General features: G+C 26.4%; 1 protein-coding gene across 2 annotated transcripts in view; it reads right to left on the reverse strand.

Annotated features, from left to right (window-relative positions):
• Positions 1 to 20,343, reverse strand: part of LOC122501322 — a 132,196-nt gene extending 111,853 nt beyond the window's left edge. For both annotated transcript variants that reach the window (XM_043610685.1, XM_043610686.1), the window contains exon 1: positions 18,963 to 20,343. In XM_043610685.1, the coding sequence (XP_043466620.1) occupies positions 18,963 to 19,017 (55 nt within the window). In that variant the 5' untranslated portion in view covers positions 19,018 to 20,343. The remainder of the gene's footprint in view (positions 1 to 18,962) is intronic.
• Between the last annotated feature and the right edge of the window lie 455 nt (positions 20,344 to 20,798).

Here is a 20,798-nt window from a genome sequence, read left to right on the forward strand (position 1 = left end):
GAGCGCTAAATTAAGTAAAGGCGCCAGTCTCACATCTTTTTCTACCGTTTTTCGCACACTGATTGGTCGTGCATGTTTTTATTTGCCAATAGATGACCTGTCTATTTTGCTGTCATTAATTTTTCACACCTTCCTCATTTAGAAGGACAATATTCCCAAAGAACACACAAGGAAAAGCCTTTTAAAATCAAACTTTGGCCTTTATTCTCGCACTAGAATTTATTCATTTTTATTCAAACCAAATATTTATTGACACTTCAATTTAGGGCCAGCTTTGCTAATTTGAAGAAAAAAACAGGAAATTTCTTAATTAATATCTTTAAAATTTCACTGAAAAAAAAATATTCTCAATTTAAGAATATATACTATAAAAAAGGTGCCCAGGATATTCCCCACTTGAATTATGTGGAAATATTCTTACAATGAGAATATATTCTTATAGTAAGAATATTTCCCACTTAATTTAAGTGGAGAATATCCTGGGCACATATATACATATTCTTAAATTAAGAATATTTTTTTCAGTGTTTATATTTCTTAAGTATTCGAGTGAATTTTGAACGACCACTGTTAGGGTATTGCCATCAAAATTTAACTTTGTTTTCCCTGATTTCCAGACTTTTTCCTGACTGACTTTGACTTTTTCCCTGACCGTAAAGAATATTCTGATTCACTCCAAAAATTATTAGATACTCAAAAAAATGTTCTATTACATTTATTTACAAATTTCATTAAAAGTAAAATTATTGGAAAACATCAATAATTTCTTTTTTAAATAAATATTTAATCATTATTATTTTTCTATAGGAATTAAGATTTTCAAATTCAATAACTTATGAGAATATTATTATAAAATATGAAGAAACTGATCACTCCGAGTCTTCGACTTGGAGTAAAAATTTAAAATGACAGAGAGATAAAATCATATTATTTTATTATTTTATTTTTTTATTTTTATATTTTTTTATATTTTAAGTGTAAATTCAAATAAAAGATATTTAAATTTAAACCCTTTTCAAAATTCAATTATTTACAAAATTTAAGCTGTTATGCTTTTAATATACAATTATAATTTAAAATTCTAACTAAAATTCATTTTTGAATCAATTTTTTAAAAAAGAATTTTCAAGAATTCGCAATTATTCAAATACAAAAATAAATAATTTAGTAAATAATTGAATTTTTCTTAAAATTGAATTTTTATGAATAATTTTATCAAAATTTTTCAAAATAGGTAATTAAATTCTTTCGTTGAATCATTTTAAAAAGTTTTTGAAAAAGTTCTTTGAGAATCTTCAAATCCATCTGTTCACAATTTAATTTTACGAAATTTCGATAAATTGAAAATTCTTCATCAGTTAAATATATGTTAAATAATAAAAACTTCAAATAGTTTTAAAAAAATCCAAATTAAACTTTTTCAAAAAAATTAATTCTACAGAATTGTTAGTGAAAAGTAGGAAAAATTCAAATTTTTAAAGATTTGAATTTGAAACCTTTTTAAAATATAATTATTTCTAAAAATCCATATGGTACAAAGCTTTTAACATTAAATTATTATCTATTTAACTGAAATTCATATTTAAATCAACTTTTATTAAAAAATTCTACGAGAATTGAATTATTTAAATATAAAAATAAATCAAATATTCAATAATTAAATGGTTCTTAAAGTTGAATTGTTACGAAGAATTTTATTAACAACTTTTGAAAATAATTAATTTCTTTTACGGAATTTAAATAAAATTTTAATGTAATTTACCTATTACATTAAAGAATTTTATTAAAATTTTTAAAAATAATTTAAATCCTGAGAAGAATTTAAATAATAATTTATGAATATAATTGAATTCATACGTAAAATTTTATTAACTTTTGTTTGAATAATTGAAATTTTGCCAAGAATTTTATTAAATTTTTTGACAATAATTTAATTCTTGAGAAGAATTTCGTTCTCTACTTATAAAGATAATTGAATTCTGGAGGAGATATTCGTTAAAATTTTTAAGAATAATTGAATTTCAGCAAAATATTTTATTTATTTTCAAAATAATTGAATTCTTGTGATGAATTTTGATATTTATCAAAATAATTGAATTTTGCAAAGAATTTTATTGCAATTCCTGAAAATAATTGAATTTCTGTTAAGAATTTTGTTATTTATCAAGATAATTGAATTCTATTGTAGATTTACTTAAAAATTTCTGAAAATAAGTGATTTCCTGCGACGAATTAAAAGTTTTTTATAAAAATAATTGAATTATTTCAACGAACTTTATTATTTTATTGAATAATTGAATGTTTCTTAAAATTGAATTCTTTCGTCAAGTTTTAATAATATTTTTAAATTGCAATTTTCGAAAAACAATTATTTTAAATTGTAATAAAAATATTTGAAATTCTGCGATGAAAATAATTGAATTCCTAAATGAAATTTTATTATTTATGAAAATAATAGAATATTTTTGTAGAATTGTATCAAACTTTTTTTTCAATAATTAAATTTTTTGATAAGTTTTAAGAAAATAGTAAATATTGTAAACTATTGAATTGCGAAAAAATTTTGAAAAGAATTGAAATTTTGCAAAGGATTTTATTTAAATTCTTGAAAATAATTGAATTTTTGGCGAAAAATTTTGTTATTTAGAAAGATAACTGAATTCTTGACGAGATATTTGTTAAAATTTTAAAAAATAATTGAATTTCTTTAAAGAATTTTATTACTTTTAAAAATAATTGAATTCTTGTGATGAATATTGTTATTTATATGAAAATAATTGAATTTTGCAGAGAATTTTATTTAAATTCCTAAAAAATAATTGTATTTCTGTGAAGAATTTTGTTATTTATCAAAATAATTGCGTTAAAACTTTTGAAATAATTCAATAATATTAAAAAATTCATTCCGGTCAGAAATAGAAATTTTTTTTTAAGTTTTGTATTATAATTCTTGGTAGTTTCACAGTTTACGAGGCAAACTAAAAAGACTTTTCCCTGAATTCCCTAATTTCTCTGTCTGTGGTTTTGAACTTTGTTTATTACAGTTTTAAAGTATGAATTTTATGCCAAAAATTTGGATCAATTTTTCATTTGATTCGCATTTTTGTGTATTAGTTCGTTGCAATTTGATAAATTTAAGTTAACAGTGATAGTCTTGGAAAATAATTATAACTTAATAAGGGAAAGGTTAATATTGTTAATAATGTAAGTTAATAAGAGAAAGGTTAATAATTGTAAGTTAATAAGGAAAAGGATAATAATAGTAAGTTAATAGGAAAAGAAGATACGTTTCTTTTTTTCAAATATATCCCACTTTTGAGATTTGAAGAGAGAACATTTTCTCCGTGAAACCTATAGAGTAATAATGCGATAAGTCGCAATTAAACGACATGACTCACGCGATTTTCGCTATGGAAACATCTTTTAAGCGATTTAATGACTGCGGTTGTCACCTTTTTGGACCAATGGAACGTGAAATTTTACTAACCATTAACTATCCCTGTGACAGAGGTAAAATCCACTTGTCTCATTTTTATTTTCAAAGCACTTAACTGCGAATCATTTAAAATGGAAAAAATCACGCGCGACACTTGCTGACGCATTCAACTACTTTGAAAATATAAACTCAATTCTGTCAACTATAAAACATATGTAAACATAATTTATTGCGTTAAAAGTTATTAGCTTTATTTAAATTCTATAATAATTATTATTATTTATCATTACTATCATTATTTACCATTATAAATATACCAAATGGAGTATTTACTTAAATTATAAAAAGATGAAATTCTTTTTCTAATAAATAAAATTAATTACGTGTTCTGGAGTTCAAAATGTTTAAATTTTTAAAAATAGTGAAAAAATATTTCTTGAAAGATTTGTTGAAAGATTTCTTGACCATAAGTAATGCAAATCTTGTATTATGTGTGAATATAAGGACTAAAGTATTGACGACATTTAAATATTTCAATTCATAGAGGATTTCCTTATTTCTTAAGGAAGATGTCAGAAATACAGTAACAATCGCATTTATATATCTCGACGAGGTAAATTATTCAAATATACATTGTTTATCTTACACATTCAGTATGTTAATTTTTATAGCCCAAGTGATGATAAATTAATGTTTGATCAATCGTCATTTGTATGACAAATGAATGAAAAATATTCTCGTAAATCTCTGTCTCTATAAAAATATCTCAATATAACTCCAATATAATCGTTTAAGTTATTTCATTTGGGACAATAAAAACAGTTATTTTAATATGAAACTTAACTCAATTTTCAGCTGTCAAAACCCATCTTTAGCGGTTCATTAAGAAACTGAAAAGGACTATTTTTTAGTCAAATCTTATTTTACAACTTTTAGGCAACTATTTTTAAAAATTTTCGAAAAAAGTTCTTTGACAATTTTCAAATTCATTTGTTTACAATATTCAATTTTACGAAATTCCATTTATTCAGAAATTCTTCAATTAAATTGGTATATATTAGAAGAAAAACTTAAAATTAAAATAATATAAAAAAAATTTAATTAAACTTTTTCAAAGAAATTAATTTCAAAATTCAATTATTTTTACAAAATTCACGCTATGTTGCTTTTAATATTCAATTATTATCTAAAATTATAACTGAAATTTATTATATAAAAGAATTTTATAACAAGTTTTGAGAATAATATTGAAAACTTTTTGAAGAAATGTATTGAAGATTTTTAAAAATAAATGAATTCCTGAGAAGAATTTAAATAATAATTTATGAAAATAATTGAATTCATGCAAAGAATTTCGCTACCTATTTATAAAAATAATTTAATTCTTGAGAGAATTTTAAAGAAATTTTGAAAATAATTAAATTTTTGCAAAATATTTTATTACTTTTCAAAAGAACTGAATTCTTGTCATGAATTTTGATATTTATCAAAATAATTGAATTTTGCAGAGAATTTTATTAAAATGCCTCAAAATACCTAATTGAATTTTCGGGAATAATTTTATTGTTTATCAAGATAATTAAATTCTTTTGCAGAATTATTTAAAAAATTTTGAAAATAATTGATTTTTTGCGACGAATTAAAAGTTATTTATGAAAATAATTGAATTATTCATTATTGCAACGAATTTGATTATTTTATTAAATAACTGAATATTTCTTAAAATTAAATTCGTTCGTCAAGTTGTAATAAAATTTTTAAGAATAATATTGCAACTTTCGAGGAATTATTTGTGAAAATAATTGAATCCCTAAGAATTTTATTATGTTTGAACAATATTTAATTTTTGCAAAGAATATTATTACTCTAGTAAATAATTGAATTTCTGCAATAATTTATAACTTTTCCAAAATTAATTTTTTTGTGTTTTTAAGTAATATTCTTCTATAAATGCGTTATTTTCAATAATTTTTGAAAAAGTTCTTTGACAATTTTCAAATTTATTTGTTTACAATTCAATTTTACAAAATTTCAATTATTCGTAAATTCTTAAATTAAATAGGTTAGCAAATAAAAACTTGAAATAATTTTAAAAAATCCGCAATTAAACTTCCTCAAAAAAATTAATTCCACAGAATTGTTAAAAAACTTCACACTCTATTGCTTTTAATATTCAATTATTATCAAAAATTTTAACCGAAATTCATTTTTAAAACAATATTTTTTAGGAAATTCTACGAGAATTCAATTATTTAAATACAAAATTAAATAATTTATAGAATAATCGAATGATTCTTCTTATTATTATTATAATTGAAATAATTGAATTTCTGCGAAGAATTTAATTGGGTTTTAATTTTAAAAATAATTGAATTCTGATAAATATTGTAATTTATAAAAATAATTGAATTTTGCAAAGAATTTTACTAAAATTTCTGAAAATAATTGTATTCTTGTGAAAATTTTATTATTTTTTATGTTTAAAAATAATTGAATTCTTGCAATGAATTTTATTACTTTTTAATTTTAAAAAATAATTGAATTCTTTTGACAAATTGTAATAAAATTTAAGAATAATTACATTTTTTGAGGAATTCGATTAAAATTGTATTAAAAATATTTGCCATTCTCCGATGAATTTTATTATTTATGAAAATAATTAAATTATTGCGAAGAAATTTATGAAAAATTTGTAAATAATTGAATTTCTGTGAAATTTTTATTATTTATGAAAATAATTAAATGTTTGCGTAGAATTTTATTAAATTTTTTTTTAAATAATTGTATTTTTTAGGAGAAATTTTATGAAAATTGTAAATATTATAAATCATTGAATTGAGATAAATGTGTGAAAATAATTAAAATTTTGAAAAGAATTTTATTTAAATTTTTGAAAATAATTGAATTTTTGGCGAAAAATTTTGCTATTTATCAAGATAATTGTATTCTTGACCAGATATTTGTTAAAATTTTGAAAAATAATTGAATTTTTTCGAAGAATTTTATTACTTTTGAAAATAATTGAATTCTTGTCATGAATTTTGATATTTATTAAAATAATTGAATTTTGCAGAGAATTTTATTAAAATGACTCAAAATACCTAATTGAATTTTGCAAAATTATTTTTTTAAATTTCTAAAAATAATTGAATTTTGCAAAATTTTTTTTTATATTTCTAAAAATAATTGAATTTCTGCGAAGAATTTTATTACTTTTGAAAATAATTGAATTTCTGCAATTATTTCAAATTTCTCTAAAATTCTCTAAATTATATCGTACAATTTACGAAGTCTTCGTAAAATGGTCCATAAAGTCCGTAATTTGATTGAGAAAAGTTTTAATGAAATTACGGACTTTACGGACCATTTTTCAAAAACAGTGACTTTTACGGACTTGTAGCAAATTTACGGACCCTTACGGGATTTACGGACCTAGTTCGAACTGTTCTGAACTGTTGTTAGTCTACTTTTAGGAAAATTTTAAAAAAGTTTAGGTAACTTCTTAGAAAAGCGAAAAAAAGAGCTCTTGGAGTAAACTTTTTCGAAAAGCAAAAGCAAAAGCAAAAAAAAGAGGACTTGGAGTAAACATTATCGAAGAGTGCAAAAAAAGAGGTTGAGAGTTGACTGCCAAATGGATGACTAGAGTTGTACAAGATTACTGAACTTTTGTCGTTGTACGTCGTGGTCTTGTCAGAAACAATGGATACAGAGCTGACTGGTTGTCCTATTCAATGAGGTTCTTGGTAGCACGAACAACGAGAAGAATCGGGAATCGATAGGCAGTAAGGTTTACTTTGTGGTCCATAAATAAGTCAATCGCGATGGTACCGTGAGATCGGTAAAAGATGGAGCCGCGGCTTGGTTTGAGCGACAGCCAATATTTAACTCCAAGAAAGTAATCGAACAACCCGAGGACAACGCGGGACAACGCGAGACATTGCAGGAGGCGAAGGTCGACGAGGAACGTGATCCTATGTCGCCCTTCCAAGTACCAATGGAGATTTACATCCGGAAGGGTGGATACTCGGAAAAACACATCTTACAAAGAAACTACGTGATTCCAATCGTAAACCTCTATGTGCACTTCTATTTTATATTTCTCAATACATTCGAATAGCGAAATGTAAATAGTATTTCTATTTATGTTTAAGTAGTTCCGAAAAATTTAGTAAAACTTCTGATAAGAATTTATTATCAGAGCTCGAAGCAGTGAAAAATTAAAAATACGAACTTTACGGACCAATTACTGACAAAAATATAACTACCCAGGTGGAAAAGTTAACGTTAGTTAACTTTAGCTAATGCTACTAACGTTAGGCTAACGTTTGACTAACATTAACTAACGTTAGGCTAACGTTAGTCTAACGACATTTTTTGGCCACTAATGTCAGATTATAACGTTAGTCTAATGTTAACCTAATGTTAGTCTAACGTTAACCTAATGTTAGTTAACGTTAGGTTAACGTTAGACTAACGTTATCTTTTTCACCTGAAAAAAAAATTTTAGTTTTTTTCTAAAATATTAAAAATTTCATCTAAAACTGTAAGAAAATGATACTAAAAATGACAAACCTTGTTGGGTTTTTGTCAGCTTATGAAGCTAAATATTATAAATCATGAGGAGAAATGGCATTTGTAAGAGGAACCGTAAACTCGATTTACGACTTTATTAAGAACAAGGGTCACATGCCATTTAGAAAGATGTTATTAATGTTTTTGCTAAGCTTCAACACACGAGCCACTCTGCAGATGGCTATTGATAATAGCCACGTGGTGCTGTTACATACCTAGAAGAAATTTTCAGTGTGCCTTTCATGCGTTACGTAAAACCGTTCCGACAGGTGAAATACGCGTTTGAATAGATGCTCAACTGTGAAATTAAGAAATCTCCAACAAAAAAAGGATAAAACTTCCGATAAGCTGTTTTTAATAATAATTATTATTATCATTATGGCGGAAATAAAAAAGTGGAAAACAGAGGAAAAAAGAGCGTAAACAAAAAGTAAGGAAAATATCTTCTAGTGGGAATAATTTGCAAATTACAATGAAAATAACTTCTGGTGAAAATAACATTTCAATGAAAATAAGTTTCAATGAAAATAATTTTTATTGTAAATAACTTCCAACGAAAAAATATTCCAATGACAATAACTTTCAATGAAAATGACTTCTAGTGAAAATAACTTCCAACGAAAATAAGTTTCAATGAAAATAACTTCCAATAAAAAAAAAGTTCAATGAAAATAACTTTCAATGAAAATAATGTTCACTGAAAATAACTCCTAGTGGAAATAACTTCCAACGAAAATAAGTTTCAATGAAAATAACTTCCAAGGAAAATAAGTTTTAATTAAAATGCGTTTCAATGAAAATAACTTACAATGAAAATAATGTTAAATGCAAATAACTTCTAGTAAAAATAACTTTCAATAAAAATAATTTTCCATGAAAATATCTTGAAAAACAATAAAAAATAAGTAACTTCCAATAAAAATATTTCGCAATCAAAATAACATTCCAATGAAAATAATTTGCATTCGAAATAACTTCCAATAAACAAATATTTCAATGAAAATAACTATCTTCCCGAGTAAATTTACCTCCAACGAAAATAAATTTCAATGAATATAAGTTCGAATGAAAAAAAAGTTCAATGAAAATAACTTGCAGTGAAAATAACTTCCAACGAAAATATGTTTGAATGATAAATTTTTGAAAATACTTGAGATTTTACAAAGAACTTTATTAAAATTTTTGAAAATAATTGATTTTCTGCAATTATTTCTAATTTCTCTAAAATTTTCCAAATTATATCGTACAATTTCGTTTCAATAAAAATAACTTCCAATGAAAAAAATAGTTCAATGAAAATAACTTCTAGTAAAAATAATTTTAAAAAAAGTAACTTCAAATGAAAATATTTCTCAATGAAAATAACTTGAATAAAAAAAAGTTTTCAACGAAAATATCTTGTAATAAAAAATCCTTCATTCAATGAACTTCAGAACTTGAAGATTATTTTGAATATGTACTTTAAATTAATATAAACTAGCAACATATACCTCACTCGCTAACGCTCGTTCGGTTGTATTTAAACTTATTAGTTTTTACTTATTTTTTTTTTTTATTTGAACTAAGTAAATATTTACTGGACATAAATATTTTAATTTATGGTATCTATTAAATAGTTATTTGAACCAAATACAAATTACTTAAGTCAATTAAATAGAATAATTTAATTTAATAAATATTGCTTTAAATCAATTATAAAAATTACTTGATTAAATAATGCATAGTTTTTAATTAAAATAAATATTTATTTGCATCAATAAAATAATTTTTTTGAAATAACTAAACTTAGAAGGTTAGATTTTGAATGTTAGCCTGATTCTCTGAATAATTAGTAAGAAAAGGGCGAAGATACGTCCATTCTTTTCTTACTAATAGGATTTTCTGTAGGTAATGATCAGGGTGTTTTTTTGAAATTTTTACTGCACTATTCTTACGCATGTCACCGTCACCAATATTGTTACAATATATATTGTAACAATATTGTTACAACAAAGTCTAGACTTTGGGTTTTTGCAAGTCTAGACAATATAGTTGTATAATAATATAAATTTTTCTTTCTAAACCAGAATTTGAACATTTACAAAATTAAAACCTTACAGTGGTTAGAAAATGTAAAAAATTATTAATATTTATAAAAATATAAATTATTTTATTTAAAATCATTGTGTAATAAGACAAAAATTATGAAGTGACATTTACAAAAAATGTCATTGTACATTATACGAAATGTTATTTTTACGTATTCTCTTACTAAACCTTTCATTTTCGTCCGCTATCCTGGATTCGCCATTTTGTATTTTTAAAAAGTGACTTTGGATTCATAATCAGTGGAATTTTACTGAAAATCAGTTGAAAAGTACTAAAATATCAGTCATTCTTCACTGATTATTATTTTATTGTGATTTATTTATTAATATTGTAAATTTCTGTCAAACAAATAATTTTACTAAAAGTCAGTTGAAAATTACACTTACAGTAGTGTTTCATTCGAGCAACACGATCCGAGAAACGAACAAAAAACGATTTTCTTTTTGTTTTGATAACCAAGCTGTCATGTTCGCTCGTCTTATTGAAGTAAATTTTCATAAATGTTTATTTACATTATTCGAAGATAATTAAATCTTAAAAATTACTATAAAAAAATTCTAATAATATTAGTTTTTAAAAATATTATAATGTTATTTTTCGAAAATAATTGAATTTCTTAAAATAATTCTTATATCCTAATTTACCTTTAAAAATTTTTTTTAAATTTTTGGTAATTCAATTATTTTCAAAATTTGCAATTAAAATTCTTCAAAAAATTGTAACAAAATACTTGAAATAAATTAATTATTTTCAATTAAATTTTGCACAATTTCAACTATTCAAAAAGGTTTCTATTGTAGACATATTTGAAAAATTTAATTGTGTTAAAAAATTATTCAAAGAAATCTAAGTATACTTATTTTTAATTATCTATAACTTAATCTATTGAATTTAGAAAAATTACATCAAGAGGACAAAACTTTGTTCTTTCGTCTACTTTTGAATAATGTTTAGAAAACTAAATTTTTATTAATGTTTATTAAAAAATTATTTTATACCTAAAAATGTTAAATTTTTTTAATTTAGGCATGATTACAATCACAGGCACACAAAAAAAAAGTTGTCTGTTCATTGAACAAGACCTACATGTCTTATAGTATTTTGGCCCCCTGAATACGAATATGAAGTCAGAATTGCTCCAGCACCCTCTGTTTTTTTTAAATCGAAAAAACTACCCTTAAGTCTAAAATTCAAGAATTAAAGTAAAAAAAAATAAAAACACGGCTTTCTTCGGAGTAGAAGAATATATTTGTGCGTTTTCTTCTTTCAACAACTCAAATAATGTCAAAATTGCTCCACCACCCCTGTTTTTTTAAATAGGAGAAACTACCCTTAAATCTAAAATTCAAGAACTAAAGTCAAAGAATGAAATAACCACTTTTTTGCGAAGTAGAAGAATATATTTATGCGTTTTCTTCCTTCAACCACTCAGAAATATTGTCAAAATTGCTCCACCACCCCTGTTTTTTTAAATGGGAGAAACTACCCTTAAATCTAAAATTCAAGAACTAAAGTAAAAAAATATGAAATAACCGGTTTTCTTAGGAGTAGAAGAATATATTTATGCGTTTTCTTCCTTTAACCTCTCAGAAATAATGTCAAAATTGCTCCACCACCCCTGTTTCTTTTAAATGGGAGAAACTACCCTTAAATCTAAAATTCAAGAACTAAAGTCAAAGAATGAAATAACCAGTTTTTTTGCGAAGTCGAAAAATATATTTATGCGTTTTTTTCTTTCAACAATTTAGAAATAATGACGAAATTGCTCCATCACCCCCTGCCCTTAAATCTAAAATTCAAGAATTATAGTAAAAAATGATATAACAGGTTTTTTCCAAAGTAGAAGAATATATTTATGTACTTTTTAAAAAAGCATCAGCATTGCTTCATCACCCTCTTATTGATTTATATTGAAAAAACTACCCCTTTAAGTATGAACCCAGAGTATACTAACAACAATAAAAACAATTAGTTTTAGACAAAAGCATACGTTCCTTTATTTTTGTTCTCATAACTAAAAAGCAGAATCAGAGTTAATTTATCATTATTTGTTGTTGAAAGAAGAAAACGCATAAATATATTCTTCTACTCCGAAGAAAACCGGTTATTTCATTTTTTTTCACTTTAGTTCTTGAATTTTAGATTTAAGGGTACTTTCTTCGATTTAAAAAAAAGTAGGGGTGGTGGAGCAATTTTGACATTATTTGAGTTGTTGAAAGAAGAAAACGCATAAATATATTCTTCTACTCCGAAGAAAGCCGTGTTTTTATTTTTTTTTACTTTAATTCTTGAATTTTAGACTTAAGGGTAGTTTTTTCGATTTAAAAGAAAACAGAGGGTGATGGAGCAATTCTGACTTCATATTCGTATTCAGGGGGCCAAAATACTATAAGACATGTAGGTCTTGTTCAATGAACAGACAACTTTTTTTTTTAATAATAAAAATTAAAAATAATTATTTTTAATTTTTATTATTTAAATACACAATTAAAAATAATAATAATACTCCGCAAAAAAGCCCAACTAATAGAAAAATAAAAAAGTAGGTTAATTTTAAATTTAGATCCAACTATTACAATGTTATAGATTTATTAAGTAATATATAACAAGTAATATTATATATATTTCTCTAAATAAAGATGTCTATTGACTTTTTAAAATTGATTTTCTTAAAAATTTCTTTATTAAAAGTATTAATATTTAAATTTTATAGGGTAACTGTACCAATTGTCGAGGGTTTTAGGCAACATGTGACTTTGACATTTTTTTTCTCGGAAGTAAATGCACTTTAAAATTTGATTTTTGTATATTTGGACGAAGGATCTAATAATGTTTAATATTCATATTTATTTTTTTAATATAAACTAAATTGTTAAGCAAAAAATATATTTAAAAGTCAATCGAGCAAAAGCACCATTTGTCGATGGTCTTGTGCTAATTTCTCGAGGGTCTGTTCCAATTGTCGAGGGTATGACATTTTTAAACATATAACCCAATATAACCTAACAATTAACCTGTACAGATATTTGAAAATCGAGTAGATATTTATTTTTTTGATAAAAATATTATAGAACATTACCAGAAAACAAATATATTTATTTAACTACAATTGAATAATTTATAATATCGATATAAAACATTTTTATAGTAGATGATGCAAGACAGAAAATTATTTAACTGTTTTTTAAACTTTTATAAATAAGTTAATTAAATTTAATCAATTTTGTTAATCGGAAAAAATTAATTGAAAAAATAAATTAATTTAAGTCACATTAAGTTTGTAAACGAATAAAATAAACTTTTATTACGAACTGTAAATATAATGGTTATAATTATAATTAAACTATAGTACAAAATTTTTTAGTTTTAAATAATGCATTTTTTTTATTAATTTTTTTCGGTCTTCCTCGTTTCTTTAGTTGATTATTTTCTGTTGGTTGTAAATTTCTGGAGCATTTTTTTTTCTTTTTCTCTGTACCTATAAATGTTTGGCATTTATGTTTGACGTTTAGTAAATAAACACTTAACCATCGATAAATGGTACATCAGCGAAAAAAGTGACTACACCAATTTTCGAGTCATTACCTCGAAAAATGGAACTGTCAAAAGAAAGGAACCAAATACCGATGATTTGCTTTTAAAAAATATTAAATATTTTTTGTTAACAAAAAAACATGCATACAAAATTAATTTAGTTCTTGTACAAAATTATAATAATAATTTTGTACACAAAAAGTCATTATAAATACGTTTAATTTGAATTTCTAAAAATCTGTTTTAATCAACCTGAAGTATTAAGAAAATGGAGATTCGAGTAAATTTCACAACAGTGAATTATAATATTAATTAAATAATTATTTTAGTAGAATCGCTACGAAATTTGAATATATAAATATACAGTTGAAAATACAAAGATTATTTAGAAATTTTTTTTGTTCTTAAATATTATATATTATACTATTTATCTAAAAAAGAAAATTATGATCCTCGACAATTGGTGCACCCTCGGCAATTGGTGCAGTTACCCTAGTAATTGCTGTTTTAAAAAATCAATCCGGGAATATTTATTTTTGGTCCGGGAATTTAAAAATAATAATTCACTAGACACCTTGAATTAATTTTTAACTTGATATAATAATTTTAATTCACTAAAATGAATTTAATTTTAGTTTTTAATAGAATTAATAAAAAAGAATTTAAATGTTTTTGGATATCGATTTTTTTCAAAAAATAGGTTATTATTGTATTATTTTTAGTTGTCAGTTATGGGAAAGTCGAGAAGCAGTCGAGAAGTTCGGTCGATGACAATTAGAAAATTAGACGATACGATTTGACAATTAACAAAAGAATAAACAAGATGATCGTTTGAAAACCAAAGACGATAACCAAATAATCGCTCGAAAAAATGAAATTCTCGGATCGAAGTGAAACACTAACTTACAGAAATATAAGTCATTTTTCACTGATTATCCATTTAAAAAATTATTGTTGATGTCTGCCAAACAAATACAGGGTTGCCACGGACCTGGAAAACCTGGGAAACCCGGAATTGTCATGGAATTTTTTTTCAGTCATGGAAAACCTGAAAAATCTGGAATTGTCAGGGAATTTTATAAAGCCTGATACTAAAAGCTCAATTTTTTGTATTTGAGTCGTAAAAATTTCAAGTTTTCAAGTTGACATACAACTTTTTGATTTTAAATTTAGTGCTTACAATTGAAATCAATATGGCATTTCTAAATTTTAGTTTCTTTTGGTCTCTATCTTCCTTTAAATAATTTTTAAATTAATACATTTTAGAAACCCCAAAATGTTATGAAACTGAAGCTACCAACTTTTATGCAATGAAAATTTTTTCTTTTGCTAATTGTTTTTTAATGTAAGAAGCCCTTTAAAAAATTGCAATCGAAAAAAATTGCTTCTGAAGCAAGGAAATAATAATTTAGTTAAAATTTCGGGATATTTGGAAAATCTACGAAAAAATAATTAAAAATCACTAATTTCCTTGCCTTCCTTAGATCCTCTTACAATTTTTTTAAATGACTTGTCACATTAAAATAAATAATTTGTAAAAGAAAAAATTGCTTATGAGGTGAGGAAATAATAATTTTGTTTAAATAATATATGGATTTTTCGAAAATCTGTGTAAAAAATCAAAATTAATAATTTCCCCGACTTCGATCTTTTAAAATTTTTTAAAAGGCTTCTAACATTAAAATAAATAATTAGCAAAGAAAAAATTGTCATTGAATAAACGTAGGTAACTTCAGTTTCATAAAATGTTATTAAAATGCTTTTTAAAATACTGGTTTAATAATTGTGAAAAATTCTAAACTTAACTAAATTTTTAAATTTAAAAAGATTTGCTCCTCATCTTTCTTCGGAGCGTATCTCAAATAACCTTACAAATTTTAACTTAATTTTTTGTTAATAATGAAATTAAAAATTAATAACTTATTTTGTTAACAATTTACTTAAAGGATTTTATACTTTTTGTCGTAATTAGCTAAAAACATACCAAAACAATTTTATTTCTGGTTTGGAATTTTTTAAGAAATGGTCTGGAAAACCTGGAAAAGTCATGGAATTTTAAAATCGATGTCTTGTGGCAACCCTGAAATAAATAAGTAAATACACAAGTAAATAAATAAGTTCCATTACAACACAGACAGCGCAGCATTAGCGAGTGAGGTATTTACGTATATTTAAAAAAATTTCAACAGACACTACGTGCATCAACGAACCTTAAAAAATTCAACAATTTATATTATCAATCGTTTATTAAATCTATACATATATGTGATTTGTGTATATGTAGGAGTTTATGTCTGCATATGAGCAGTATACATGTGTATGTAATTTATGAACATGTGTGAGTATACATGTACATGTGATTAGTGTATATGTGTGAGTATACATGTGTGGGTGTTATGCGCGCATGCTTGATATTCATAGAACACTACTGCGCATGCCTGATATTCATAGAACACTACTGCGCATTCCTCACATTGATAGAACACTACTGCGCATGCCTGACATTCATAGAACAATAGTGCGCATGCCTGACATTGATAGAACACTACTGCGCATGCCTGATATTCATAGAACACTACTGCGCATGCCTGATATTTAAAGAACACTACTGCGCATGCGTAATATTGACAGAACACTACTGCGCATGCGTAATATTGACAGAACACTACTGCGCATGCCTAATATTGACAGAACACTACTGCGCATGTGTAATATTGACAGAACACTACTGCGCATGCGTGGCACTAATAGAACACTACTGCGCATGCATTATAGTGATAGACCACTACTGCGCATGCGTTATAGTGATAGAACACTACTGCGCATGCGTAACATTGACACAACACTACTGCGCATGCGTAACATTGACAGAACACTACTGCGCATGCGTAACATTGACAGAACACTACTGTGCATGCGTGACATTGTGAATATGTATACATTTGTGTTAATATTATTTTTAAAAGATATACATATATATACGGCTAGGGTCGGTCGGTCGGTCGGTCGGTCGGTCGTTCTTCAACTTAATATAATAAGAGATATATAAATAATTTATCGTTTAAAAACTTTCTCTATTTTCATCAACAACAAAAAATTACACATTTAAATTAAGATAGTGCCAGATTTAGAAATAAATAAATTAATAAAATTAATGTCTGGTGATAACACCATATGGTGATGAAAACAAATTAAGTTGTGTTAGATTAATCAAAAATTTTAATTCCCAAAAATTTTCATTTTTTGTATAATTCTACTTCTTTCCTAATTTTTAAATGCAATTCCTTATGTTCATAAAGTTTGACTATGGTGAAATTCACACAACGTTTATAATCAACGATTTAGAAAAAAAAAAATATTTTTCAATTCAAAATTTGAATATATTTTTGTATAAAAAAGTGTTTTAAATAATATTTTGATCAATTAATTTCAAAAAAGAAATGTCCCTAAAGTTTTAAACGTTAAAATGAACGACGATAGTTTTATTACTTTTCTAAATTTTGAATTTTATTTCTAAAAACTATTTATTATAGTATTTATTATTTATTAAACTATTTTTTGTCATTAAAAAATTAATTTTCAACTAAATCAACTATATTGTTACTAAATCAACTATATTTTAATTCAAATAAAATAAATTTAATGAAATTTTGAACTGAATAAAATGAATTAAATTATATTTTGTGTTTCAGTCATATAATTTTTAAAAATACTGCAGCGCAGAAAAATATTTCGTTCATTTTGAACGTCGAAAAATTTCGAAAAATAAGAAGAAAAATTTATAAACAAAATATATATTGTTATTTTCGTCAAGAAAAATATTTTCTTTTTTTCAATCGTTCATCAACTTCACCGACGTAAGATTCGAACTTTTAAATGAAAGACAATACTTTTTACTAATTTGTATTTTCTTATAAAAAAAATTATTTTGTTAGAAAAAATTTATTTTAAACTAAGTAAAAGAGAATTTTAATTATTTTTTTCTTTTGTATAATAATTTTGAAAAATCATTTGAAAAAAACTTTCGTTTATATGAACATTCAAAACTTTATAGAAAAATAGATACTTTTTCTGACTTTTCTGACAGCTGAACACTTTATGTAAACATTTAGACTTCATTCTGTAGTTTGGTAATGATTATTGATATATTTTAGATTCGGTGTCGCGAAAAATAATTACTCAACTCTTTTCTTATTATGAACCTAAAGTCCGCAACGTTTTTAAAAACGAAAAAATACCAAATAACAAATACCAAATAATAAAAGAAGATGAATTTTAATTTTGTATTACTCTACAGAAATCAGTATAAAAATTTGCCAGTGAGATTGTAAAATTTTAGATTGAATTTATTGTTTCGTGCATCTGTAAATGAACCGATTTGGAAATGAAAAAAGAATTTAAATCAAATACTTGCGAAATTTATCCGGGTCTAGAAAATAGCTTCATGGCAAATGCCGTTGATCGTTCCTTAATTGGAAGAAACCGACAAATAACATAGGTCGATTAAGCGAGATAACTCGGTTCAAAGTCCTAACAGGTTAGTCTGCTCCTTTCCTCACAACTATACACTGGTCCCTTTCTTCGACTACAGTAATTGTCAAAATGAACACCAAAGAAAAATAAAAGAAGCGTTTCACCTGCAACATCCTCAAAATTTCACTAATTTCAGTTCCCTAACAGCAACCGGATATTCCGATATCAATTAATAATTAATTTTCGGTCATCTTTACGACCTTTCGATGTACTTCGATCATCATTCTTCCGATAAAATAATTTTCGATTATCTTTATAACCTTTCGATGTACTAATTTTCGGTCATCTTCATGACCTCTCGATGTCTGGAATCCAGATATCTGGATTCCAGATATCGAAAGGTCATGAAGATGACCGAAAATTAGTACATCTGTTGAGAATTCTCAAAGTATCCTCAAGGACGTTTCTTGGACATTAGGATATTGAAACTTCTGGATATGACAAGGACGTTTGTAGTATTTCCTGAAATAAGTTCGTACTTTTGGTATTTTACCCCTTTTTTGCGAAAAGTATTTTCGTACCGTCCGCTCCACTGACAAAATAACATCTAAAATTCTAATTCTCGTCGAAGTTGTTATTGTAAGTAAAAATGTCCACTCGACAGTTGTCACTTGATAAGTAATCAAGATAACAACACGTATTTTTAACTTATCTACCTACTGTGTTTGGTGAAAAGTTTCGAAAAATAATAAAGTTTCTAAAATAAACCTTCTGCCGTTAGTTTCCAGCAAAAACGTGATTAATGAAAATAAGGAAGTGCTTCAAAAAAAGAAAAGAAAACAAATCTGTCTGGACGTACCAGAGTAACACCAAGCCGGCCAGACGACGGGACTCTCGGTGTCCAGCTCCCTCATTCTTTCAGCGACCCTCGGACATCTCCACTCCGTTCGTCTTGCCGTTGCGGTTAAAATGTCCAGGTTGTCAAGTAAAGGAGTACCAGGAAAGCGAAGAAAATGTGCTTCGTCGACTTGTGTGAGAGAGAGAGACAGGATAGTACAACTCTTTTTGAACCCCCAAAGAGATATAAATCACCACCGAGAATCTGAGATTCCTTCACAAAAAGAAATCTGTCGCGCCTTTGTGCCACACAGCTCTCAACTTTCGCACACTATCTTTTACTTATCAACACTTCCAGAGGTCATGTGACTCTTGGGCACAAGATAAGTCCGACCCGAGTGTCAGAAACTGATATCCAACTGATTAACGATTGATATTACTTTCATGATGATTGTCAGCAGATTTGTTTTATTCTTTTCACGAATGTTCGACAAAATTTCAGAATTTGTAAAGTTGTCTTTATCAATACATGCAACAATCTGCTTCCGCCGTGCCGTGCCAAGATACGATAAGGCAAACAGTGTTTGCAAACTCTCCAGGCTGATAAGGCACGAGCATTAAAGTGTTGCTCTCATTTCTTTGACAGCTGATGATGTCTCTTTGATTTTTACACAGAAACTTAACGGATGCACCACAGTCACACGCACTATTTTTTTCTTTTCACTGACGAAAGGAACCAACCGTACCGAAGGAACCAAATGTACCTAAGGAATCAACTGCTCCAAAGGAACCAAGTGTACCAAAAGAACCAAATGGTACAAAAGAATCAAGGGATCCAAGCAGACCAAGTACTCTAAGGGAAAATGTTCCCGAAAAACCAAGTGATGTAGGGAAGAGAAATGGTATTCTTAGGGACCCAAATGTTCCAGGAAAACCGAGTGATGTAGCAAAACCAAATGGTCCAAATAATCAAGTACTCTTAGGGAACCAAATGGTCCAAGAAAACCAGGATATAAGACAACCTGGTGAACACAATTCACCACCAAAATGTGACAAAAAAAGAATTGCGGACAAAGTGAGTGTTTGATCGACAAGGCAGGTGTCTTCTTCGCAATGTCACGAGGTAATCACGCGAGACATACGTGCAGTGTCGCGGCGAACAGGTGCGTCACTCTTTGCTGACAAGGTCAAAATTATTGAGTTCACAAGTATAAGTCACCTTTGCACTGTGATAGTCACACCTTCACAATAAAAAACTAAACGCGAACTGTTGCGACGAATACAAGTCGGAAACAGAAAATGTTTTACTTGTACAGGTAGGTGTACAGGTACAAGCAAGCGGAGTGGAACTTAGCTTGGTGCACCTGCCGCGAGAGTCCGCGTCGTAATGGGAGCGGGGCAGCGGGCGGCAGGTAGGCAGGCCCTCGACTCGTCAACCTGCGGAGAAGGGGAATCAGTCACATGGCCAGGTTCTACAGAGGGACTTGGAGAAGGTGATATAGAGTGGTAGTGGTTTGATTCCCGCTGCTGATGCTAATGGTACGCACGGTAGAAAGAAGAAGAAGAAGAAGAAGAAGAAGAAGCGGAGGAGAAGAGATACAGAAGTACAAGTCAAAGATCGTCCCCTTACTACTTTCGGTTTGTCCAAACTATCAACAAATCTGACACGGAGGATACCTGCCAAAAAATAATTTTTTCACAAAGATCTTGTGGCAAAATATATCCGTTATACTTTTTTCGAATTTTACACAATTTAACACAATTTTCCCTTGTTGGTTTTTTCGAATAATCAATTGATTGATTTTTATTTCTGAATTTAGATTTCTACTCAACGGTGATTTGTTCCTTTTCAAAACGT

Source organism: Leptopilina heterotoma, unplaced genomic scaffold (assembly GCF_015476425.1).
Source record: "Leptopilina heterotoma isolate Lh14 unplaced genomic scaffold, ASM1547642v1 Lhet_209, whole genome shotgun sequence".
In the NCBI taxonomy this organism is placed as follows: domain Eukaryota; kingdom Metazoa; phylum Arthropoda; class Insecta; order Hymenoptera; family Figitidae; genus Leptopilina; species Leptopilina heterotoma.